Raw genomic sequence first — 27686 nt, 5'->3', positions numbered from 1 at the left:
TGCAATAAAATGACTTATTTTTCCCTTTGGGTAAATCCCCCTGGTGGGATCGCTGGCTCACATGGTAGGTCTGCTCTTAGTTTTTTGAGGAATCACTGTACCAGCAGCAGGATATAAGTGTTCCTTTCTCTCTGCATCCATGTCAACACTTGTTGTTGTGGGACTTTCTGATTTTATGATAAGAATGCTTAACAAAATAGGCATAGATGGGACTTATCTCAAAATTATAAAAGCCATATATACAGCAAACCCAAAGCCAACATCATACTGAATGGGGAAAGAAAATGAAAGCTTTTCTGCTTAGAACTGGAACCAGGCAAGCTTGTCCTCTACTGCCACTTCTATTAAACACAGTGCTGAAAGTCCTAGCCAGAGCAATCTGACAAGAGAAAGAAATAAATGGTATCTTTGTGGAGAATGACGATATAATCTTATTATCTAGAAAACCCCAAAGATTCTACCAAGAAACTCCTGGAATTGATAAACAAATACAGCAAAGTTTTGGGTTACAAAATCAATGCACACAAATCAGTAGGATTTATATGCACCTATAACAGTCAAACAGAGAACCAAGTCAAAGACACAGTTTCTTTCACAACAGCAAAAAAAATAAAATACCTGGTAATACATTTAACTAAGGAGATGAAAGACTTCTAGGAGAAGAACTATGATACGTTGAGGAAAGAAATTGCAGAGGACATCAACAGATAGCAAAACATATCATGCTCATGGATTAGTAGAGTTTACAAATACCCAAAGTAATCTACAGATGCAATGTAACCTGGCTTATTGTACCCTCAATGAATCCCCAACAATAAAAAAAGAAAATGTAATCCCCATTAAAATACCAACATCGTTTTTCACACAAATCACCAAAATAGTTCTAAACTTCATATAGAACCAGAAAAGACTCTGAATAGCCAAAGCAACTTTAAGCAATAAGAGCAAATCAGAAGACACCAGTTTACTAGAATTCAAGCTTTGCTACAAGGCTATGTAGTAAAGTGAATAGCATGGTACTGGCACAAAAGCAGAAACACAGACCTATGAATAAGAAAAAAGAACCCAGAGACAAAACTATTCTCATATGTCCAACACATCTTTAATAAAACAAATAAAAGCATACACTGGGTAAAAGAATCATTGTTCAATGAATGGTGCTGGGAAAACTGAATAGCCAGATACAGAAGACTGAATCAGGATCAGCACCTCTCATCTTTCACAAAACTTCATTCATGATGGATAACAGACTTAAACCTAAGACATGAAATTTTAAGAATTCTGGAATAAAATTTTGAAAAGCTTTTCTATGTATTTTTCTAGGCAAAACTTCATGAAAAAGATCGCAAAGATGGCTGGGCAGAGCTCATGCCTGAAATCCTAGCAGTCTGGGAGGCTGAAATGGGTAGCTTGCCTGAGCTCAGGAGAGTGAGACTCCACCTCTAAAACTAGCTGGGTGTTGTGGTGGGTGCCTGTAGTCCCAGCTACTCGGGAGGCTGGGGCAAGAGGATCACTTGAGCCCAAGAGTTTGAGGTTGCTGTGAGTTGACACCATGGCATTCTACCTAGAGTGACAGAGTGAGACTCTCCAAAAAAATGATAGAAAACAAAACCGCAGGCAATCACAGTGATTAAAAAAAAAAAAATTAACCAAAGGTACTTGATTAAATTAAAAGGCAAGTAAACAATCAATAAAGTGCACAGAAGACCCACAGAATGGGAAAAAATGTTTGCATGCTGTTCTTGGACAAAGGACTAATAACCAGAATACATAAAGAACTAAAATCAGGAAGAAAAATTAAACAACTCTTTAAAAAAGTATGCAAAACTTAAGAATTGAAGTTTTTTAAAACACAAACTAGAGTCCTATAAACATATGATAAAAAGTGGAAAGTCTCCCCATCATCAGGAAAATGAAAATCAAAAGCACAATGAGGTCTCCCCTAACCCCAGTGAAATTGGACATTTTATTTGTGTGCAGTTTACCAAGTATCAGTTACACCTCAGGAAAGCTACTGATGGCAGGAGCAAACACCTAAGATAGTGGCTGGGGCACAGAGAGAAGGGCATGATGTGAAGCAGGATAAAGCTAGAGCACTGAGATCTTTAACTATAGTCTGGCCCTCCAGTGGTCTGAGGGACAGTGAATTGGCCCCCTGTTTAAAAAGTTTGAGGACGCCTGAGCTTCTGTTCTTTCTCATGAAAGTGACGAAGTAGTAGCAGGTGTGGAGATGAAATAGGAAACAGGTTTTGGAATATTAAGCAGGAATTACTAAAAGAAAGGCTAATCATCATTGAAGAGTCCTTTGAAATCATAGACTTGGTTATCAGTTCATACAATTGTGTCATCAATCAAATGGTTGTTAAGTAAATGCTATGCTCTGGACACAATAAATCACAATTTCTGCAGACTAGTGAGAGAGAAGAAAAGTATACTAATTAGCAAAGCATTGGGATGAGGGCTATGCCTGGGGAATAATATTATAGAGCCAGAGCCCAGAGGATAATGGGAAGGGGACAGGGTTGGTTCTGGTCACAGAGTCTATTGCTATAATTCAGAATTTCGGAATTGGAATTGTTTTCAGTGATAATAGAATCATGGAGGAGGAGGTAGCTTTCTAGAATGGAGAAAGTTATAGAAATGAGAGAACAGGCTGGAAGAGCCATCAGACAGATGCTGAAATTGCCCAGGAAGGTGGAAGCAGGTATGCTAGAGAAGGCTAGGATTTGTCTATCTGAATTCTTGATGTGTATTTGGGAATGACCTGGAAATCCACACATGCCAGTAACAAGGACAGGTAGAGGGTGATATATCCCAATAGTGTTATCATCAGAGGGGAAAGGAATTGTACCTTAGGAGGATGTCATAGTAGTCTGAAAGTAGCAGAGGAAAATGCCCAAACATTCCCCAGTCCCCATGGCACATGGGGCATCAGAATATGAGGATCCTTCACTCAAGAAACTTTCAGTGAAAAAAGGAAGTATTGTTCTGAATGTTGAAAAAGTAGATGATTTTATGTCTGATAACATACAGGGCCCAGTAGAAAGCACTGGGAGGGAGTAAAGGAGTGAATCATGAGAAGGTGTGAGAGAGAGAGAGAGAGAGAGAGAGAGAACTTACTATAGCAATGGTTGAGGGTACCAGAGAGTGAAAGATGGAAATAATTGGTCTGGAGATTTCAGAAAGCTCCAGCTGTTATATACTTCTAGGCCTGCACAGGACAGTGTACCAAGTGGAATCATTAATCTGGGGATGCCAGCAAGCTGGGGTCCCTCTGCTTCTGGTCAGGGAATTGTCTGCAAAACAGCCACTGACTTGCCACCAAGGCCAATGCTGGGAGTAAGCAAACATTATTGGTCTGTTGGAACTCAGAGAAAAATGCTCTTTAATTCAATATCTGTGTTTTTCAAAATTTACTTTTGAAGTAGCTTTGCTTTTTCTGATTATGGAAGAAATACATATCCATTGCAATGATGAGGCGATGCAGAAAAGTAAAAAAAAATAAAATGACAATTGTTTATAATCCTCAATTGTTTATCATCTCCATCTCCTAGATGGAGATGATAAAATCATTACTAACATTTCCATATCTAGTGTTAACAGAATTCCCTAGCAATTATCATTTAGGATTCCAGAATACTCCTTGTCTGTCTGTTTCCTCTCTCCTGCTCCTAACCACTCTCTCACTCTACATCTTTGCTGCTGAGACTTTCTAGCTTCTTCTCTGTTCTCCTTAAATTCAGGTCTTAGTCAACTCTGGCAGTGGATGTCACTGTCAGTTGAGTTCATGCAGTTATTCATTGAGCACTCAGTAGATGTTGCAGGTGTGGCTAGAGATGCTATGATCATGGCCGTTGTTCTTGCGATGCTTCTTTTGGTTCTCCTAGAAATCAGAGAACATGTTACTAGGCAAGTCAGAAAACCACTTAGCTTTTCATTTCCATCACTCTCTCAGAAGAGTAACTGCCATATTTGGGGCTGAGACTAGCCCAGCATCTATAACAGACCCTCTGCTACCCGTTACTCATTGGTGCTTGCCACTGACGTACTCTGCTTTCCACCAGCAAAATTCAGTGTCTTCACCCAGACACAACATGGCAGGCCAAAGTAGTCAAATGGGCCTCTGTCAAATAAACATTCACGTCAATTGTCTCATGACATCGGGGAATCCTGCATAAAGGTTTCAGCCTCCTGAACGTAGCACATGTGTACTTCCGGTTTTCTCATTCTGTTTTCATTTCCAGATAAGGGAAATAAAACAGGCCTAGTAAGAACAATGCTCTCCCCTCTTTGCTCTTGAAATGCTTGACCTTTATTTCACCACATAAGACAGCACTAGTGCATACCATAGCCCTGTTAATTGACTCCTTCCCTCCTTCCTCCCACCTATCTCCTGCCACTTCCCCAGAAGCATAAAGCTTTCAACATCCTGCTGTCCATTAGCATAAATAAACTCATGCTTTTAAAGCAAAAATAGTTTTAATGCTATATTTGTTAAGAGCTGCATTACCATAAGAGGATAAAAATATTTTTGAGTAACAGGTAGAGCATATAATTTAGAGATGGTAACATGCTTTTATTGTGGCTCTCTGAAAGTCGATTATTTTAGCCATAGATTAAAATCTCAGGTCTCAGCACAAGTTGTATTTCCAATTCAGGAATTGTTAAACCATGCAGTTTCTCGGGACATGTACCTTCGTGTTTTAATTTATTTTTCTGTTGCCAATGTGCTATATGCATATCTAAGAACCAAAAAAGAAGAAGTGGCATTTAAATTCCATCTTGGTCATATGAACCAATGGATAGCTTTCACCCTTAGTTTCACGCATCTGTTGTTAATTTAAATTTTATGTAACATTTATACAATAGATAAGAAAATACTGGGCTAAGAAAGAACAGAAGTGGAAAGAAATGGAAATGCGAGATCTCCGGCGTCTAGAAGAACTGAAGAAATTAATGGCTGAACAGTCGATAAAAGATAGAGAAAGGTAAAAGAAAATTTTAAATTGTGTGATAATGAGGTGCTGAATGGAGTTTTCTGTAGTGAGTCAGGGTAAATAACATTGGGAGGAACATTTTTCTACACCTAATGTATTCTTTCAATATTTGTATTCATGAATGGGTCAAATGATATCTATAATGTATTGTAAACTCTCCTATTCATACATGAACCTCTAGTTTTCTATCTCGTTCCTCAGATAGCTTCCTAGTTAAAAACCCTCAGAGGATTTTATGGTATTTAATTACCCACTGTGCACATGAAATGACACTGACTGCTGCTGTGACTTTATATTTTAACTCAGAAGGGGGAAACCATTATTCCAATAAGAAGGGAGATCCACTTACTGTGACCAAGGCTGGGGAAGACAATACACAATACAGTGCTGTGTGTTATTCCTTGTAATACACTTAGGGTATGCTCCAAATATAAAAGAAAATCAGAATTATGGTATGCTCCATACATAAAAACCCCCAGAATTTCCTAGAATTATATAATTTTAAAGCTGAAAAGATTTGAGATCAAGTAGCCCAGTCTCCTCGTTTTTTGTATGAGTACACAAGGACATTAAAGTTATTTTCCCAAAGTTACTGTATTAGGAATTAACCTGGAAACACCAAGATGGTTTAGAAGACATGATCAATTTATACACCAAGGGTCACTTGGACCCATGAAGCTTCCTTTGTGACCCATATGACAGTCATCTCAAAATCCAGTCAGCAAGGCCACTGAGTAAATCTGGAGTTCCAGATAGATGCTATGCATTCCTAAGAATTTTCTGGGTGAAATGCACATTATTTTTCATGTAGCTCAGGATTTGAGAATTGAATATAATCACTGAGAAAAATAAGAATATAGCAAAGCCAGGGGTTGTGGTTAGGAGGCAAAGCAGCTAATGAGAACCCCAGTGAACAAGCACAGACCAAGACGTAAGTGGACATGAGAAGACAGGCCATGGGTCTAAACCAAGGATGTAGACAAAACTCCCAAACAACTAAATAAGGGGGAGGTGAAGGCAGTGGCCAAAAGGGTCATTAGATAGTCTATAGCTATCCCAGCAGAACAAAAGAGAGTCATAGGAGTTAAAAGGAATGCGACAAACAGAACAGATGTGTAGTCTCTGCATTAGAAGACACTCTTCCAATAAAATCACCCCTCACAGCCAGGGAGCTTCTTTGCTTACAGAGTCATTTCAGTCTTTTGCTTCCTGTCTCAGTAATTACCAAGATTAGCTGACTCAGAACTTGAATTGGAAAAAAGAAAAGAAAAATCAGATTAATCTGCATTACATAACAGGGGAAAAAATAGGCTTATTACAAGATAGCAAAAAGAGTACAAAAGGACAGAGAGCCAGGAAACCAAGTGTAGTCTTAACTCTTCTTTGAATAGACCCTGGGAAAATCTGTCATTTAACCTTGACAAAGCTCTTGGTGATATTTGTAGATAGAAGTACTTAGGAAGACAGACTTCAATATGTAAAAATTACTGTTAACTTTTGCTTTTGACAGTAACCAGACATTGGGTTCTTTTTTAACTATTATATATGGTGCTAAGAAATTTGGTCGATGGGTTAAAAATTTTTCTGTATTACTGAAGTACAACTCACAAACCTTGTGTTTGATATGTTAACTTTAGGTGTATTTATTCATGTCAGACTAAGAAGGCTTGAAACAGTTTCCAGATTTGTCTTCACACACACACATAACCCTGAGGGTTTAAAAACTTCTGTCATTTGCTTCCTTTTTTCTTTTTTAAGTTCATGTTTCTTGCAAACAACCTTCATCAGTAAACTGATACATTAGAATGAGCCATATGAAAATTATACTTTTTAGGTCAAAGATAATTGAGTATTTGCAATTTCATGTGGTTCGACATAATAAGATATGGCAGTTGGTTTTACTTATTGATTACATTTCCACTCTCAATCTATTACAATATGTCTTTTGCTTCCTTCATTTTATTGAAATCGTTTTGCCAGAGTTTTCACTAACCTCCTACTTGCCTGTTTTCATTTCTCAACATGCCATTGCAGTTAAGAGGGTAGTCTCTAGAGTCAGGTTGTTGACATTAGATCCTGACTCTGTCCTTAAGAGCCAATTAACTTTAGGATAAGTCATTTTACTTCGCTATGCTTCAGTTTTCTCATCTGTACAATAAACATATAAATAGTATCTATTCCTTAGGATTGTTTCAGGACCAAATTAAATACTGAATGTAATACACTGACTGCCTGGAACATAGTAATATTCATCAAATATAAGTGACACCTATCAATTGACTTTTCACAACATGAGACACTCTATAACATAATTTATTCTCAAAATATTCAATCATTTTATTTATTTATTTTATTTTTTATTTATTTATTTTTGTCCTGAGATAGTCTCATGCTATCAGCCTGCGTACAGGGTCATGACGTCTTTATATCTCACAGCAACCTCCAACTCTTGAGTTTAAGCAATCCTCTTGCCTAAGTTTTTCTATTTTTAATAGAGATGGGGTCTTGCCCTTACTCAGGCTTATCTTGAACTCCTGACCTAAAGCAATCCACCTGCCTCGCCCTCCCAGAGTGCTAGGATTACGGGCATGAGTCACCGTGCCCAGCCAATCATTTTAAATATTTTAAATAAAATGTGTAATCATTAGAAATTCTGAAAAAAAAAAAAAGAATAATAACTTAAAGCAAAAGTTTCCCTTTCCCAATACCCTCATGCAATCTCCTTCTTGGAAGTCCTCGTTGTTATCTGATGTTTAACACATATACACACATATTGTCTACATATGCATGTACGTGAAAACCAGGGTTAAGAACAACAGCAACAAAATGTCCAGTACATTTAACAGTATGACGTCATCATATCAGTTGGTTTCAGCTACCATAACGAAATCCTATGGACTGTATGACTTGAACAACAGAGATTTACTTTTTCACAGTTTGGAAGCTAGAACCCAAGATCAAGGTGCCAGCATGGTTAGGTTCTGGTGGAGACTCTCTTCCTGGCCTTCCCGTATTGTCTTCACATGGTGGAAAGAGAGACAAGTTCTCTAGGATCTCTTCTTTTTAGGGCAATAGTCCCATCATGAGAACCCCACTTTCAAAGGCTGCATCTCCAAATGCCATCACATGGCATTCAATGGTCTTTAACATGTGAATTTGGGGGGAAACATGTGGTCTATAATAGCTGTTATGTAACAAAAGGTATTTATGTATGTATAAATTGCCTGCTTACTATTAACTACTACTGATATGCTGCTAGGGTATAAGGTCTTTGTGCCAGTTAGAAAAAGGTGCTCCCTTCTGGTGGCAGAGTGCATAGAGCTCCTACAATAAGTGGACAAATTTGAAAAAGGCTCCTCTTCTGAACCATGGCACTCAGCTTAACAAGCAGAGACAAAGCTGAATGTCATACCCCAGTTGTATCCCTAATTAGGCATCATTTTTGTAAAGCATGAACTTCAAAATGCTACATGGTACCCTGCAAATACAAATACCTAGTTCTTTTAAAACATTATATATTATTCCTGTTTCTTCTAAAATTTAGTTTTTTAACCATCTGGAACTTATTTTCATGAATGATATGAACTAAATTGTTCTAAATTGATAGCCAGCTATCTCAACACCAATTATTTAATGATTCATCCTTACCCACTGACTTAAAATGTCACCTTTATTATATGTTATATTTCTAATTATACTTTAATATACATATGGACTCTTGATTAGATTAAACAAAAACTGATCTATATTTATATTTCTGCATCAATACCATGCTGTTTTAATTATCCTGTTTTGCTATCTAGTAGAACAATTGTTCTTTTCAAAAATACCTTAGCTATTCTTATGTCAAATTTCACCTAAAAATTCTGTTAATTTCTTTTTTATTGAAATTTTGTCAAGGAGAGCTGTTAACGCCAACCTAGGATCACGCTTCGGGAATTCTAGACTTCTCTTCAGTCTTTTAGAAAATTTCATAGTTTTTTTCTGGTGAAGTTACTTTGGAATGGATAGAAATAGATGACCAAGAAACCAGTTTTAAGTTTCCTTCAGTAAGCTCTGTGAGAAGTATCTGAACTAAGGAAGTGGCAGTGGGATGAAGGGGTGGTACAAAAGCTGACAGGTGTTTATGAAGTATTTAAATTAGTTAGATTTGGTGACTTCTGTATTAGGGAGGAAGACTGAGGGAAGACAAAGAAAGAAGCATGGCCTTGAATATTATTGACCTGTCTTTGGCCTTTTGGGTTGAAAGCTTTAGTTAGCTTTTCTGCAATTTCTTTTATTTTTGAATGAATTCATTTAGCTATAGTTATTTTTCCTGTTGATCTTTGGCCACATTCTCCAAGGTTTGAAATATCGTGTTTTTATTACCTAATTTCTAGTAGTTTTCATTTCATGTTTGATGTCCTAACAACAAATTGATTGATACTGGGGTACTTACTAAAGGTTAAGTTTTCAGTTTCACTGACTGTCTAGCTGTGGGCTTCAACTCAATGGGCAAATTAGAAAGTAATGCAAAATGTCTGTAAAAGTTAATATGCTAATCAAAATATAAGAGTATCAAGAGGAAGCTGGGTACAAGCAACAAATGATGGTAAGGATTCTAAGAACATTATCAGACCATGCTAATGGTAATACCAGGGCAGTTTTTCTTCTAGTCTTTGCTACATTAGAATCACCTGGGGAGCTTTTGCAAGTCCTGATGCTCAGGCTTGACCCCAGACCAATTAAATCAGTTTCTAGGGTGGGAACCTGACACCAGCATTTTCTGAAAATTCTCAGGGATACTCAAGTACAGCAAAGCTTGAGTAACATTATACTGAATTTTTGCTACACTTTCTAAAGTATGGGTCCCAAATAACCTATTGGGTTCTTGAGAAGATCCCAGTTTTTGTACAAATGCCCATAATTTCTCTTTTCTCAATGTTGCACCCTTACTGAAATGGTCCAGAGAAGTCATGTAGTTGAAACTTTATATTCACAGAGGAGTTTATCAATTCTAAAAATGCTTGTCAAGCAAAATTATGCATATTTTTCTTTAAGCACTCAGTTGGGCATATTTAGTGGAGAAAACATTGTTTTTTATAGTAAAAACTCTAGTTTTTAGTAATCCCTAACCCACCCCCCCACCCCCCAAAAACAGCATTTTTCTGTACTATAAAATGGTAAACATTTGAAGTTTAAGATGTTGATGACCATTTGGGAAGAAAACAAATAAAGCCAGCTGTCTTCCTAACACTAAATTGGCTTTGCTAGTCTAGTGTGGGTTTTGGGGTGCTTGCCAATGTCAGGGAATTGACAGTTATTACATTTTCTAAGTAGCAAAACCAGATGTTACTATTTTCCATGTCATTTCTTAACAATGTGCAAATTTCTGCAGTTGTATTGAAAGATGTTAAGAACATCTTAAAGTGGGTTCACAGTCTAACATCTGAGAGTTTTAAAGAATATGTTTAGTAAAGTGACTTAATTTCATAAACATTTGTTATATTTTTGCCTCTCAGCATGAGATTTCTCAAAATTGTGGGAATGCTCTTGTTCATTAAATCTCTATTGACTAAATCTCCTTCCAAGTGGATACGCCAAATGATGTAGACCACTGTGAGCCATAAAAACAAATATAGTTTAAGTAGGTACTGTCTGTTTTGTGTTTGATATGTATATTAGAAATGCTTTGTAAATTAGCATTAATTTAAAAGACTGAAAGGAATCTCATTCGTGGCCAACATTCTGTCTTCCAACTCATTGAGGTAACTTTGTCTAAAATAATAATAATAACACTTATAACCTGCTCATTATTATAACATAAATGTGGGGGGAGGGCTGTGTTTGGATATGATTGTGGTAGTTCCTGAATGGAGCTTAGCTGAGCAAGCAGATTGACAGAGCAATGCAAAGAAATTTATGGACAAAACAATGTATAGCCCTTTTGATGTGAAAATGAACAAACAAGCTTGTGCCAGTGGGCAGACGGAGCACCAGCTGGGTAGAGACGAGACACAGCTGAGGGTCATTCCAGAGGTCTTGGATGATGATTTAGCTCCTGATGTAGTAAGTTGGCTGCATATCCATGGGCCCTTTCAAGCCATGGGCAATCGAAGCATGCCTTTTGTTTAGTCGTTTGGTCTACTTTTACTTTATTGTTTACAACTTTGATTTTAGAAATCTTTGCTCATTAAAAGAGCTACTGGTTTTGTGCTGTATGTTAAATCTTGTCTCATTAAAAAACCTTCTAATTTTGTGCTGTATGTTTGACCTGTTGCGGTTGCTTGTTCAGGTTACAAAATGGAATTCAGCAGGTATGTGCTTGGAAGAGGTTGGAGAACATCCAGAAACCCTTTCGAATGTACTTTTACATAAAATGAGAATGATTATATCTCTTTAGTGCTTATCATTATTTTTCTTTCATACATATGCACCAGTAAAATGACCACAGATGCTATAATTCCAAATGGGACATCTAGATGCTACGGTCTTTTTCAGAATCAATAATCTCAAATTCTCTTCTCCAGTGGTACAGACTTTTAAATGAGTCCATAATTAGTGCTATAGGTATTTGGAAGTTTCTCTTTGGGCAGTATGTTGTTTTGAAACCACATTCCCTTGCTCTTGTTCTACATTTATACCTACATGTAGTAGAGGTAACTGGGCTTCCTAAGCAACAAAGGGACGCCGTGTCCTCCAGCGCCTCATACAGTATTTGTGAGTGAAGGGGAGGCAGCCATCATATTCTTTATTACTAACCTCTTAGCTAGGGAGTTTTACTAAGCACTTTTAGGTAATGAAATACTGATAATAAGGTAATAATACCTTTCAGACTTAAACTTTACAAGGATTTTACAAAGCTGCAGGGCTAGGGAGGGAGAAACCTAGGGGGTGTGGTTAAATAAAGGAAGCAGTATAAAGCCAATGGGCGAAATGAAATAGTAGTTTTTACAAAATCCACTGCTATGATAGAAACAATGGAGTTGCAAGCACTTGATGCTCATATTTTGTCTGGAACTACCCCTGAAAGAAAAAATACACACACACACACACACACAAAGCTATCTGGTGATATTAATATTAAATAAGAATTTAAAAATTACTGAATGGAACCTATTTGGAATATAGATTATTTTCTTTATATATTTGAATATGAATTTTATATTGTCCTATAATTTTAAGTTGGGAGAAATCTTAGAAAGCACCTTAATTTTAAACAGAAGAAATAATTTCTAATTAAATTTTCAATGAAAAGATTTCATTGAAATATTTGAGTAGCTTACAGAATCGTCAATAAGGCTGCAGACCCAAATTTAGAGAACAATTGAGAGTAAGGGAGGTTGAGATGACAGAAATGAGTCAGGACTGGACTGTAGCTCCTTCCACAGAATTATCTGGTCAAGTCCAACCACTGACAGCTAGGTGCCATGGCTTCCCTCCTTTCTGCTATCATGCTACTCTGGGCTGCTCTGCTGGCAGAGCTGTCTTTGTTCATGTTCCTGCATAGGCCCTATTTTTTTTTCATCCTTGACTCCCAAGGAAAGCATCTGCTGGGCTGAGCTCAAGTCACATGCTCATGCTGTAGCTGCAAGGGAGGCTAGGAGCAAGCATTGAGCACCACCTAATGGTGGGGATTTCTTAAAGAAGAAGGGCACTAAGAAACTGAGAAAAAAAGAAAGAAAAAGAAAGGGACTGCCTCCTACAGTTCAGAACTTCAGTTGAAAAAATCAACATGTACCCTTCTTTCTCAACTTCAACCACCAAAAAGTTCCCTTTCGCCTAATATTGTGTAAGTTTATCTTGTACAACCCAAAACAAGGTTCACTCCTGTTCCCAAAGGGAATCAACTGAAAGTCTCATTTGTTACAGCCTCCAGCTCCAAATCCAAGATTCGAGGTGATATCTTTTTGTCCTATAGTCCTCTGGTCTTCTCATGATCCATCTCAATAGTTCATGACCTATGAACTACATTTCAAAGTTTGCTGCCAATAACAATAGCTCATATAAAATAGCAAGAAAAAGAGGTAAAGGAGGTACACAGAAAATTTGTGTGGGTTTGTGTGTGTGTGTGGCAGCAGATCAAAGATGAACACCTTTCTGTAAATGGTTTGTGCTTTGGTAAATAGTCAAGATCATAATTCACATTTATAATATTTTTTCATATGTCCTTTGTAGTCAGTCAATATCTTGGCTAAGAGAGGTTCTTTACACGATTGGTCGACTCCTACCTTAATGTCTGAAGGACTTGCTTGTATAGGGTGACTTCTGTTACTGGGCATGTAATTGTAGATATCCTAGAAATCCCTTGGGTGTCGTCTGCTTTTCCCTGCCTCTGTTAAGTAACAGCAGTTCTATTTCTCTTTGATAGATCAATTGCTCCAGCCAACACCGTAATCCTCTTTTCTGCCTGTTTGCTTAGTGGTATGATAAATCCCAAAAGGCAAACACCCGCATCAGATCTTAATTCAGTGTAACCACTGTTTTCCTCTTGGTGGAAGCATTAGAAGCTAAAAACCAGCAGAGCCTAGAGTTGCAAGGATGAGAAACAGAGATTTTGTAAATGGGTCATTAGGTTTAATTATGAAAAGCACCATTCCCACTTATTTGTCCACCTATGTGTGTATTCTGGCTTTATGAGAACAGGACCATATATTGTTCACTAATCAGGGCAAAACCGCCTCCTGTAAGGCAGCACTCAACCTCATAAAATGTCTCCTAACTCATGCTGTGACTGGGTCTTCAGTTCAAGTCATTCCACTGCTTTCTGAGGACAGCAACTCTGGGTGATGTCATGAATCCCTGTGCTTCAGATCATTACTTCTTATGCAGTAAAGGAACTTCCTTAGGAAGAAGCCCTGTCCTGTGAGATTCTAGGAGTGCACAGTTGCACAAACATGGGGTGTAAGGAAAGAAAATCTAAATTCTCTTTCTGCCTTTCCCATGATATAGGAAGGATGCAAGATAAGATTGTAACTGGCGAACACTGGCTAATTCTCTTGAGGTTATTATACCAGGCCAAGGGTTCAGTGTCGATAGCCAGATTAGCCTTAAGGGTAATCTGTGTAGTTGAGCAATGCACAGCTTCTCTTCCCTCTAGTAGCAGCATTTTATCATGAGCTCAGGGAGCAAGTGCCTGGTTGCTGGGGTGTCGCGAACCAGTGTGGCGAAGGGGAGTGAACCAGAGTGGAATTGGCGGGCACTGAGAAAAATACAGCATAAGAGAAGAGAAGAAAACAAAGGATTGGGAGGACTGACTGAGTTGATGGCTACAGCCAGCACCAAAGCACAAAATCAGCTTTATTTTATAGTATCTTTACAGGGTTGTTCAGGGGGAAGTAACATGGACAAAATGGGGAAGTAGCATAAACGAAAGACATAGTTTTGGTCTTACAGTACAATATAAAAGTGTAAATGACTTTAATAAAGACAAATCATCTTGTCCATGCCTTCTGCTCAACTTCATGAGGATCTCAGCCTAGTTAACAAAACAAAGGAAAAACTGTGTGACTTAGTGGTTACTACTCAACTTTGTTAGCATATGACAAGGTGAAAGAAGGGAGAGATGGCAAGGATCTCTGTATAGTTAACTATAGAAAAAAAGGGCTATGTGACTTTGGCAGAGGGAGCAGGAAGAAAGGAAAATGGCTGTTTCGGGAACGGAGGAGAAGCAGTTGGGTGTTTATTCTCTGAGTGTTCCCCAGGCTGTGAGGGCTCTGCTGTCTCACAGGCCACTCTCTACACTGGGGAAGAAGCTCATCTCTTCCACCAGACTCTTTAAAACCACCTCCATATAGTATTTGTACACTCTGGGCCAGTTCCAACAGACCCCTTCATATAATCTTTCTGAGTATTTTTGTCACAAATTCACCAGTGTTATTCCTTTAGCTGTTTCCCATGAAGTGTTATTAATCCATCATTTATTCATTTGCTTAACAACATTTATCAAGTACCTAATATGTTCCAGTCACTAATCCTTCATTTCACGTAAAGTGAACATTGAGATAATTAGACCCACATGGAAAATTTCCCTTCTCCACCCGCTTTCAGGGGCAGTTCTGAGCAGCACATCTATCAATCACAGCAGGCTACTTCTGTCTGGGGCCAGCATATGTGTAGACCCAGCTGTAAAACTGGCTCATCCTTCCCTTCCCCAGGCAGCTAGTCATCAAGATGCCCTATAGGCCATCAGTATAGGGTAGCGGAGGGATGTTGGTGTGACAGAAGTGGCATGCTGGGGGTGTTAGCCCCCTATTTGTGCAAACTACCTGTGTTTTCAGGCCCAGTCCACTTTGATTTCATGCGTCAGTACTGCTAGGCACTCCCAGATAGATTTATGGCCAGGTAGCTCATTGACACCCAACTCCTTGTGAATAGATAGAGTCTCATTGTCACCTGGTGTGTTATAGTCAGGAGTCCAACCCTTGTCTATAAAATGGAGGTAAAAAAATAATACCTACCTCATATGGTTGTTGTAAAGAATAAATACATTAAAACATGGGGGTGGCGCCTGTGGCTCAGTGAGTAGGGCGCCGGCCCCATATACCGAGGGTGATGGGTTCAAGCCCAGCCCTGGCCAAACAGCAACAAAAAAATAGCCGGGCGTTGTGGCGGGCGCCTGTAGTCCCAGCTGCTCGGGAGGCTGAGGCAGGAGAATCGCGTAAGTCCAAGAGCTGGAGGTTGCTGTGAGCCGTGTGACGCCACGGCACTCTACCCTCGGGCGGTACAGTGAGACTCTGTCTCTACAAAAAAAAAAACATGGGAGCACTTACGACAATGCCTATCATGCTGTACTTCCTTGACAAATGATAGTTAGCACAGTGGTTCCCAGGGCCCAAGAGTTATGCAAAAGCTCTATCTTAAAAGAAAAATTGTATTTTACCAAGAAGGCATGAACATGCTGCAGAACTCAAAGGGTCTGTGCTATACAAGAATCTACAATGTACTATACAGAACATGCTCTATACAACAGTCTAGTTGTTCATAATATACCAGGGCACCAGTGAACCCACTATGTCATAGGGCCAAGTGGCACTGCTCTCTGTACCATAGCTTGGACTAGCTGGGCAGCTTTCTATTAGTTACTCTGTTCAAAACCATTAGCTGTTCAGATCACCCACCTGATTGGAGAGGCATTCCCAAATGTTGATTTTTGCCGCCTTCCACATCTAAAGATGGTCATGTGGCATTGTGATATTTTTTCCTTTTTAACATGAAAGGGTGGGCAATGTGTTGTGACATGGAGTAGGAAGATCTGGGTAGAAATCCCTACCTTACCACTTTCTACCTCTACCTCATATGACCTTGGTCAATTTAACCCATTTTCCCTGAACACTCCCACATGGCTGTCATCAGAATTAAAGGAAACAGCATACATAAATGCCTAGAGTAGAAGACACGTGGCGATGTAATTTCTCCCTGTACCCTCCTCATCTGTGATGTCTAGCCAGCTGCCTCCAAGGCTCTGTCTCTCTGGAACTTCATGTTCTCAATGCCACAGGTGGAGCTGTTAAGTGCTCCCCCAACCTGTTCTTCCACCAGTGTGTCCTTTCCACAAATGACACCAGCGCTTGCTCAACTTGCTGCCCTGTCAGAAGCCTAGGTGATGCCTCCCTTTCTCACTACTCACTCCTACAGCCAAAGGCTTATTAAATCCTACAGCTTTGAAATATTGATCCTCTGTGCTAGCACCCTGGTGGGGCCCCCCTCCTCTCCTGCCTGAAGCACAGCTAGCTTTTCCCTCCTTCAGCCTTGCCTCCAGTGCAAACACATCCAGTCACATTATTCTGAAACCAAAAACCCTTTGATGGTTTTTCCGCACACTTTGGGTAAAGTTCAGTTGCCTCCATGTTGCTTACGGGACAAGCCTGGTCAGACCCTGCTTAGCTCTTTAGTTTCTCACTGACTCCTGCCCACCCACCCCACAGACTGCTGTGCTCTGCCCGGGCCTCGGGATTTCCCTGCCTCCACAGGGCCGTCGTGTCTCTTCTCTCGGGAGCTCTCCTGTGGCCACTGCTACTCCTTCTTCATGTCTCTGCTCACATGTGGCTTCCTCAAACATGTGTCCCTTGGCCATTTGGCAAACTTAGGTCTTATTTCTTTTTTTAAATTTATTTTTTATTGATGCAAATTATACATCTATAATTTATCATCTTTATCATTTTTAAGCATAGGGCTCAGTGGTAATACTTACATTTACATTATTTTTTACCCCCTGTACTTCCCTCCCTCTCCCATTCCCCAGCCTCTAGTAACTACTGATCTGCTCTCTAACTTGATGAGATCCACTTTTATAATTTCCACATACGAGTGAGAACATATTTGTCTTTGTGTGCTTGCCTTCGGTTCCATCCATGTTGCTGCAAATGACAGGATTTCATTTTTTATGGCTGAATAATATTCCATTTTGTACACTATATGCCATATTTTCTTTATCCATGTATTCACTGATGGCCATATAGGTTGATTCTACATTTTTGGCCTCTATGAATACTGCTGTAATAAAAATGGGAGTGGAGATATCTCTTTGATATATTGATTTCCTTTCTTTTGGATATATATATACACAGTAGTGGAATTGTTGGATCACATGATGGTTCTGTTTTTAGTTTTTTTAGGAACCTCCATATTGTTCTTCACAGTAGTTATGCTACTTTACATTCCCACCGACAGTGTGAGAAAGTTCCCCTTCCTACATGTTATTTGCCAGTATTCATTATTGCCTGTCTTTTTGATAAAAGCCATTTAACTAGGCTGATATCACATTGTAGTTTTGATCTGCATTTCTCTGATGACTCCTGATGTTGACCATTTTTCATATACTTATGGCCATTTGTATGTCTTCTTTTGCAAAATGCCTATTCAGATCTTTTGCCCAGTTTTAAATTGGAGTATTTGTGTGGTTTTTGTGTTTGTTTTTCTTTTGTTTGGCTCTTCAGTTGTTTGAGCATATTATATATTCTGGTTTTTAATCCTTTGTCAGATGGGTAGTTTGCAAATGTTTTCCTTTATTCTGTGGGTTGTCTCGTCACTTTGTTGATCGCTTCCTTTGCCTTGCAGAATCTCGTTAGCTTGATTCAATCCCAGTTGCCTATTTTTGCTTTGGTTTCCCATGCTTTTGAGGTAGCTCTTACACAAAAAAAATGTTTGCCCAGACCAATGTTTTGGAGAATTTTTCCAATGTTTTCTTCTAGTAGTTTTATAGTTTCAGATATTTTATTCACATATTTAAACTATTTTTATTTGATTTTTGTGTATGGAGACAGACAGGGGGTCTAGTTTTATTATTCTTTATACAGTTACCCAGTTTTCCCAACATCGTTAGGTCTTCTTAATTTATGTTTTCATGGTGCCTGTTGAAATGAACTGTTGTCACAAACAAACCACTCCATAATTTATTGGCATAAGTCAGCAATGGTGTTATTATTATGTTCATGGATTCACTAGGTCAGGAATTTGGATAGGGCATGAAGAAGATAGTTGGTCTGTGCTCCATAATGTCTGGAGTTTCAGCTAGAAAGACTTGAATGGGAATAATCTGATGACTTCTTTCATTTGGGCTGAGATGATTAGAAAGCAACGCATGGCTGGGAACTATCAACTGGGACTATGCATAGTCTCTCCATGAAGCTCCATGGAGAAAGAAACAATCAACAGATAAAATAAAGCTCCATAGTCTCTCCATGGCTTCTTCAAGGCATGGTGGGCCACAGGGGAGCTGTACTTCCTAAATGATGCCTCCAGGTTCCAGAAGCTCAATTTCCAACAAAGAAGGCAGAAGCATTATGACTTTTCAGTTACTTCCATTTTATCTATTAGTCAAAGTAGTTATAAGCCCCATCTAGATTCAAGTGGAGGGAATTTAGACCCGGCTCTCAGTAAGAGACTCAAAGAATCTATGATTATATTTGAAAATTATCACAATACCCTTTACCTGAGCAATCATTTTTTTTATTGCAATAACTTGTTACATTTTTATCTTTTCCAGTAAACTACAGTAAATTCAGTGGAAGTGAAATTTGAATCTGTCTTTGCTACCATACATGCCCTCAGATCTGGTAGTGTAGGCAACTCAATCTCAATAAATATTCATTAAGAGGGATAATAAAGCTAGGGTAAATTGCCACTAGGAAAATGGTAGGGCCTTAATTTGTTGTAGTTGAATGAGCCACACTTGTCTTAATTCTAGTTAAACTAGAGGAATAAGAATTGCCTCGTTCTTTTGGTTATTTATGTTTAGCTTTTTATTTTCAACAAAGAAAGCAATGCCATTTCAAAATTGTCAAGGCTAATCATTAAAGATCTTAAATCTTAAAAGTCAGCTAATTCAATGGTTTTAATGTTTAAATTTCTTCTACTTTGCCACTAAGTGTTCATACATCCTAAGTGAATATACATCATCTGATGTTTAATTCTCTGTCTTCCAGGATAGTACATTTCACCTTTCATTTTTTGTTCTTTTCTTTATTTTTTGATGGTAAGCCCAGATCTATCTCCAGTAGCTTTCACACATTGATCCTCCTTTTATTGCTGGAGATCATGTGAAATAAATGTAAACCTTCTTTCCCTTGACAACAATTTGAATATTGAGGATAGTTATACATTTCTTTTTCACCAGATCTATCTCCACACCATAAGCCTTTCCATTGTAATCTCTTTTTGTGGGGGAGTATGTTTTTAACATTTACCATTTATAGTGGAAAAGGATTTAGAAGGAAAATACTCATTGGCCAAAAGAGCCCATCATGGTGATGCATACATGTCATGGTTCAGAAGTAGTATTAAATAGGGGAAGTATTGTTGCAACAACAAAAATAAATAAATCAGATTTCATTAAACTAAAGAGCTTCTGCACAGCTAAAGAAACAATCACCAGAGAAAATGGACAACCTGGTTCAACCTGCTTGAATCTGTGGCTCAAGCAGCTAAGGTGCCAGCCAGATACACCTGAGCTGGTGGGTTCGAATCCAGCCCAGGTCCACCAAACAACGACAGCTGCCGGGCATTGTGGCGAGCGCTTGTAATCCCAGCTACTTGGGAGGTGGAGGCAAGAGAATCTCCTGAGCCCAGGAGTTGGAGGTTGCTGTGAACTGTAATACCATGGCACTTTAACCAGGGTGACAGCTTGAGGCTCTGTCTCAAAAAAAAAAAAAAAAAAAAGAAGAAGAAGAAAAGAAAATAGACAACCTACAGAATGGGAGAAAATATTTGTATGCTATATATCTAATAAAAGGCTAATAAACAGAATCTGCAAAGCCCACCAGCAAGAAAAAAAAAAACCAAACAGCCTCATTAAAAAGTGGGCAAAAGACATGAACAGAAACTTTTCAAAAGAAGATAAATGGCCAATAAACATATGACGAAAGTTCAATGTCACTAATCATCAGGGAAATGCAGATTAAAACCACAACGAGATAATCACGTTACCACAATTTGAATGGCTTTTAATAAAACGTCCAAAAGCAATAGATGCTGGCATGGATTCAGAGAGAAGGGACTGCTTATACACTGTTGGTGAGACTGCAAATTAGTACAGCCTCTGTGGAAAACAGTTTGAAGATCCCTCAGGGAACTAAAAGTAGAGCTACAATTTGATCCAGCAATCCCACTATTGGGTATCTACACAAAGAAAAGAAGTCATTTTTATCAAAAAGACACCTGTACTCAAATGTTTATTGCAGCACATTTCACAATTGCAAAGATGTGGAGCCAAACCCAAGTGCCCATCAGTTTGTGAGTGGATTAACAAAATGTGGTATATGGACACTATAGAGTACTACTCAGGCATTAAAAAACAAAAAGGATAAGTCAATGCCTTTTCCAATAATTTGGGTAGAAATGGAGATCATTATTCTAAGTGAAGAATCTCAATAATGGAAAAACAAACACCGCATGTGCTCACTATTAAATTGGAACTACCTGATGCACACACGCGTGCACAGAAAGAAGTATCATAAAACTCTGTAGAAATCAAGCACAAGGGAGAGACAAAAACCTACCTCATGGGTACAATGAACACTGTTTGGGTATGGGCATACCTATGGCTGTGACTCAGCATTATAAAAGCAATCCATGTAACCAGAAACATTTGTACCACCTTGATATTTTGAGATTTTTTAAAAAGGATATAAATTGTTGCAAATAAAACTTATTGCTTAGAAAGTTATTTATATCAGCATCTAACCTACATTTATTTAAATAAGATAAATTCATATCTAAAATCAAACCAATTTTATTGCACAAAGGTATTAACATGAGATTGATCTGTCAAGGCAAATGCCCCAAAGTACAGACAGTGGGTAAGGTGGCTTCACTTGCAGAAGGAGAAAGTGAAACATCTCTCTCCAACTCTAAGTAGATGCTGGGATAATCAACTAAGGTTCTAGTTTTATTATGCATTATGACTCCTTCCAATCACACTGATTACAAATTTATAGCACGGCTCCCTCTTTAGGGCAGATCATAGACTTCTTTAATCTCAGAGGTCTTCGGCAACATCCCTACTGCCTGCTCAGTGGCTTAAGAGCATAGGGCTGCTCAGACGTGTTACACCCACCAAAGGAGCTCCTATCCTTCACCAAAGTCAAGTGCAGAAGCTACAAGGCAGCACCACAAAGATTCAATTGTAAGTTTCCCCTTTTGTTCTCTAGGTTGGGCCATATCTGCCCTCTGCCTTTATTTTTGTATTGCCTGCAAGCTAATAATGTGTTTTTTTGTTTTTTTTTTTTTACATTTTCAAATGGTTGACAAAAGAAGATTAAGAAGAATTTGGGTTACTTAAAATTTTTATGAAATTAAAATTTCTGTGTCTGTAAGTAAAGTTTTATTGGAACAGAGCCATGCTTATTTGTCTCTGGCTGCTTTTTATTATTTTGTTGTTGTTGTTGTTGTTGTTGAGACAGAGTCCCACCCTGTGCCCTGAGCAGAGTGCAATGGTGTCATAGTTCACTGCAACCTCAGACTCAGGCTATGGACATCCTGCTGCCTCAGCCTCTGGAAGCCACTGGGATTATAGGAGCTCACTGCAGTGCCCAGCTGCTTTTTATTTTATTTATTTTTTTTATGAGTTGGGGTCTCACTAAAAGCAAAATATTCTTACTTGAGTTCTATCTAGGCTTTAGATAAACCAAACTAGAATGAAGGAAGCTGGGAAAGCTAGACATTCTGTCAAATTTAATGTACCATTCTCATCTGATTGCATTCCCTTTGGTCTATTTCTTTCCAAATAAAGCATCCAGATCTCAATGTATATTGTCCGATTCTTCCAAAAGAAAGCAAAATTATAAGCTTTTTCCTCCAAGATACATACATTAATTTTGCCCCAAATGGCAAAGTATTTGTGCATGTGTATATGGACAATTCCCATCCCTTTTCTCTAAATATTAATTTTGACAATATTTTAAGCCTAAAGAAGGGTTCTTAAAAATGGTACAAAAAATTTCTAAACAGATTTACTGTTTTCTAATATTTTTCCCTATTTCCTTCACCATTTGTGTTCTCACTGTCTTGTCCTATCTACACACACACACACACACACACACACACACACTCACTTTGTTTTGTTATACCATTTGAAAGAAGTTGCAGACAGCATGACACTTCATTGCCACTTTGACATGAATTATCTAAGAAAAAGGATAATCATCTACTTAGCCATATCATTATGATACCTAAGAAAATGAGTGGTAATTCCCTAATATCATGTATCCACATTTAAATTTCCCTAATTGTCATAAGAATGTTTTTATAACCATTCCCAACTAAGATAATATAATCACTTGAGAAAAATTCATTTCAAGTAACTTTTGAAAACAGTACTCTATAAATCTTATTTGGATGAATTCTGAGAGGAAAAAGTATTGGGAAAAAATGTAAACTTTACTCATTAGGTTATTATTAATGGGGACCCTGATATTGAGACTTTGAAATATTTTACATTTGTAGTAGGATGAAACATAAATGAACATATTGATATTAATAGGACTAGGACTCTGTAAAAGAAAAGATACCAATATTAAATTAAAAAATTTTAAACTGTTATATGAAATATAAAATGAAAATATCAATAGGAATTTATAAATGCTTTTCTTTTTTTAAATAAGCTTTTCTCTCTAGAGAGAGCATCACTATAAAAGACTAAAAATAATGACACCTCAGTGAAAATAAGCATATATAGTATCTAGATATTGATAACTAAATATCATTTTCCAGCTAAAGAAACGAAGCTGGAAAAGAACATGGTGGATACCAGATTTAGAGCAGGGAAATTATAAGGTGATCTTAGGCTATTTTCTTGTGCCAGCTAGTAAATGTTGAAGAAACAATAGATTTAGAAAATTACATTTTAACATTCCTAATGATTAATAAAGATCATCATTGGATGGTAAGATCTTTAGATAAAGGATTTTTTTGGAAAAGGATATTTATACAGAATGATGTATCACTCCATGAATTACTAAATGAAAAGGGGGAAATGTACCTTTCAACTGGAGAGATCTAGTTATATCACCACCTTAACCAAGTGTACAAATTTAGCATCACTAATAGTGGGACAACCTGATATTGTGCCATGAAATGGTACAATGTGAAGTGTACTGCCCTTGTGCCAAAATATTTTACTAGAATCTCATAAATTTCTAGTTTACAATTTAGCAAATTTTATTTGGAAAGAGATAGATCATAATCATTTTTGGCTTTGTGTAGCCTATACTCTCTGTCACAACAACTCAACTCTGCAATGGCAGCACACAAGCAGACATACGCAGTAAGTAGTCAAATGGGTGTGGCTGTGTTTCAATAAAATGTCATTTAACAAACATGGTAGTGGATTGGATTTGGTTCCAAGACCATAGCTTGTCAAACCCTGTTTAAGACCTTACTTACTATTTACAGAAAATTCTGGAGAAAGACTAACCAAAGTAAATAATTGGACACCGGGAGGCGGAGCAAGATGGCAGCCGAGTAACAGCTTCCTTGCATCTGGGCACCGTGAGTCTGGGGAGATAGGATTCCAGGCATCTCTGGCTGGTGGGAACTGCCTATCATCACTCCTATGAAAATACAGGGAGTCAGCGAGAGACTTCTGGACCCCAAGAGGAGGACTAAAACAGTGGAAAGCTGGCAAGTGGTCGCGTGTGTTCAATCCGTCTAAACCCGCCCACAACTGTAAGTTCAGTAGCAGCGAAACTGCAAACCAGAAAGGCCTTACCTGTGAACTGTTTTGATGTCCTTGGACTTGGCACTGAGTTGAACTGCCTTGGGGAAGGCCTGAGCGGGAGTGCGGAGAACTTTGGCCATTGTCTAGGGCCCCAGTCTGAGCCGCTGAGCCAGACGGAGCTGATAGTGTTTGGTGGTGGGTCACCCGGATCCATTGTCAGTGATCTGCCCTGGCAAGCTCTGCCCTCAGGGTCGCAGAGCTAGAAATGGGTGGGAGCTGGTAACTCAGCAACCAAGTAGCCTAAGGGTGGGGTCTGAGCCGCCTTGCAGCCCTAACCCTCAGGGGCAGAGTGAGATCGGTTTTGGCACACTGAGTAAGTGCATAGCCACTTCAGCAGCGATTCCAGCGAGAAAGCTGGGAAAGCTTCTGCTCAGCAAGTTTACAAGTTCAAAGTGCCTTTTAAGTAGGCTGAAGAGAGATTTAGGGTGTCTACCTGCTGGGGTTTGAGAAATCAGCAGCCTCCAGTCGTATCAGAACTGTGACTAACATCTCATACCCCAGAAGACCACGTGTTGCCCAGACAATATTCAATAACATATACAAACTGCTTTGTTTTTGGTTGTGTATTTTTTTCTTCTTTTTTTTTTTTTGGTTTGGTTGTTTTTTTTGTTTGTTTATTTTGACGTTGCTGATGTTCTTTTGTTTTTTTAATTTCAATCTTTTCCACACAGATCCCTTTTTCTTTCTCAATTTTCCTAGTTTAATTATAATTTCCCATTGCTGCCTTTTTTAATAACTTCAACTTCATTTTTGCTAGTGTTTCTACCGATATAATTTGGTTTTTCACCCAATTTTATCCCCGTAAAGTTTTCTGTTTGCTTCTTTTGGTTTGATTTATAGCATTTTTGTCTTTCCTCTCTACTTGGTGGAGGTGGGGTACTGTGTCTGATCAGGTTAGCAAAGAGCTGCTGACCTCAAGGGAACCACGCAACTGGGCACCCCCAGAAGGTGGGGTTTTTTTAAGGTTGTGTCAAAGTACCCTACTGTACACCTATATTGCCCTGTCTCCCTCTTTCTGTGCCTCTCTTCTTTTTGTCAATATTCCTTATACCCACCCCCTCTCCTTTCTCTATCTTTCTTTTTTTCTTATCACTTGGTCCTCCTTTCTTTCATCCCCTTTTTTTGCTCTTCAACCTTCTCACCCTTCTGGTCCTATAACCCTTAGTCCACAGGCATAAGAACTTAAAGAGCAAGAGGAAGTGAAAGGAAAATTAGGGCAAGGAAACAGATAAAAGAAATCACTCATGAGGAAGAATCAGCAGAAAACTCCAGGCAACATGAAGAACCAGTCTAGAACAACCCCACCAAGGGACCATGAGGTAGCTACTGCAGATGATTCCACCAGTATAGAAATGTTAGGAATGACAGAAAGGGAATTTAGAATACACATGTTGAAAACAATGAAAGAAATGATGGAAACAATGAAGGAAATTGCTAATAAAGTGGAAAATAACCAAAAGGAAATCCAAAAACAGAATCAAATAAGAGATGAACGATATGAAGAATATAAAAAGGATATAGCAGACCTGAAGGAACTGAAACAGTCAATTAGGGAACTTAAAGATACAATGGAAAGTATCAGCAACAGGTTAGACCATGCAGAAGAAAGAATTTCAGAGGTAGAAGACAAAGTTCTTGAGATAACTCAGACAGTAAAAGAGGCAGAAAAGAAGAGAGAGAAAGCAGAACGTTCACTGTCAGAATTATGGGACTTTATGAAGCGTTCCAACATACGAGTTATAGGAATCCCAGAAGGGGAAGAAGAATGCCCCAGAGGAATGGAAGCCATACTAGAGAATATTATAAAAGAAAATTTCCCAAACATCACCAAAGAGTCTGACACACTGCTTTCAGAGGGATATCGGACCCCAGGTCGCCTCAACTCTAACCGAGCTTCTCCAAGACACATTGTGATGAACCTGTCCAAAGTCAAGACAAAAGAAAAGATTCTGCAAGCTGCCAGGAGTAAGCGCCAGTTGACCTACAGGGGCAAATCCATCAGAGTGACCGCAGACTTCTCTAATGAAACTTTCCAAGCAAGAAGACAATGGTCATCTACCTTTAATCTACTTAAACAGAACAATTTTCAGCCCAGAATTCTGTACCCTGCTAAGCTAAGCTTCAGAATTGACGGAGAAATCAAATCATTTACGGATATACAAACATTGAGGAAATTCGCCACAACAAGACCAGCTCTACAGGAAATACTTCAACCTGTTCTGCACACTGACCACCACAATGGATCAGCAGCAAAGTAAGAACTCAGAAATCAAAGGACAAAACCTAACCTCCACACTGATGCAAAAGATAAAATTAAGCAATGGACTCTCACCAAATAAGACGAATAGAATACTACCACACTTATCAATTATCTCAATAAATGTTAATGGCTTGAATTCCCCACTGAAGAGACATAGATTGGCTGACTGGATTAAAAAACACAAGCCATCCATTTGCTGTCTGCAAGAAACACACCTGGCCTCAAAAGACAAATTAAAGCTCCGAGTCAAGGGTTGGAAGACAATTTTTCAGGCAAACGGAATTCAGAAGAAAAGAGGAGTTGCAATCTTATTTTCAGATACATGTGGATTTAAAGCAACTAAAGTCAAAAAAGACAAAGATGGTCACTTTATATTGGTCAAGGGAAAACTACAACAAGAAGACATTTCAATTCTAAATATTTATGCACCCAATTTAAATGCTCCCAGATTCCTGAAGCAGACCTTACTCAGTCTGAGCAATATGATACCTGATAATACCATCATAACAGGGGACTTTAACACACCTCTTACAGAGCTGGACAGATCCTCTAAACAGAAATTAAACAAAGATGTAAGAGATTTAAATGAGACCCTAGAACAACTATGCTTGATAGATGCATATAGAACACTCCACCCCAAAGATAAAGAATATACATTCTTCTCATCACCCCATGGAACATTCTCCAAAATTGATCATATCCTGGGACACAAAACAAATATCAACAGAATCAGAAGAATTGAAATTTTACCTTGTATCTTTTCAGACCATAAGGCACTAAAGGTGGAACTCAACTCTAACAAAAATGCTCAAGCCCACCCAAAGGCATGGAAATTAAACAATCTTCTGTTGAATAACAGATGGGTGAAGGAAGAAATAAAACAGGAAATCATTAACTTCCTTGAGCATAACAACAATGAAGACACAAGCTACCAAAACCTGTGGGATACTGCAAAAGCAGTTTTGAGAGGAAAATTCATCGCTTTAGATGCCTACATTCGAAAAACAGAAAGAGAGCACATCAACAATCTCACAAGAGATCTTATGGATTGGAAAAAGAAGAACAATCTAAGCCTAAACTCAGTAGAAGAAAAGAAATATCCAAAATCAAATCAGAGATCAATGAAATTGAAAACAAAAGAATCATTCAGAAAATTAATGAAACAAGGAGTTGGTTTTTTGAAAAAATAAATAAAATAGATAAACCATTAGCAAGACTAACTAGAAACAGAAAA

The 27686-nt window shown here is 38.3% G+C and overlaps 1 protein-coding gene across 1 annotated transcript in view; it reads left to right on the top strand.

The window, feature by feature from the left end:
- Positions 1-4875: 4875 nt before the first annotated feature.
- LOC128588447 (coiled-coil domain-containing protein 148-like) overlaps positions 4876-27686 on the top strand; it is a 69898-nt gene continuing 47087 nt past the window's right edge. The window contains exon 1 of the mRNA XM_053595264.1: positions 4876-4988. Within this exon, the coding sequence (XP_053451239.1) occupies positions 4912-4988 (77 nt within the window). The 5' untranslated portion in view covers positions 4876-4911. The remainder of the gene's footprint in view (positions 4989-27686) is intronic.

This window comes from Nycticebus coucang, chromosome 6, assembly GCF_027406575.1.
Source record: "Nycticebus coucang isolate mNycCou1 chromosome 6, mNycCou1.pri, whole genome shotgun sequence".
Classification (NCBI taxonomy): Eukaryota; Metazoa; Chordata; class Mammalia; order Primates; family Lorisidae; genus Nycticebus; species Nycticebus coucang.
Note: the sequence above shows the minus strand (reverse complement) of the source record. Positions and strands in the feature narration are given on the sequence as shown.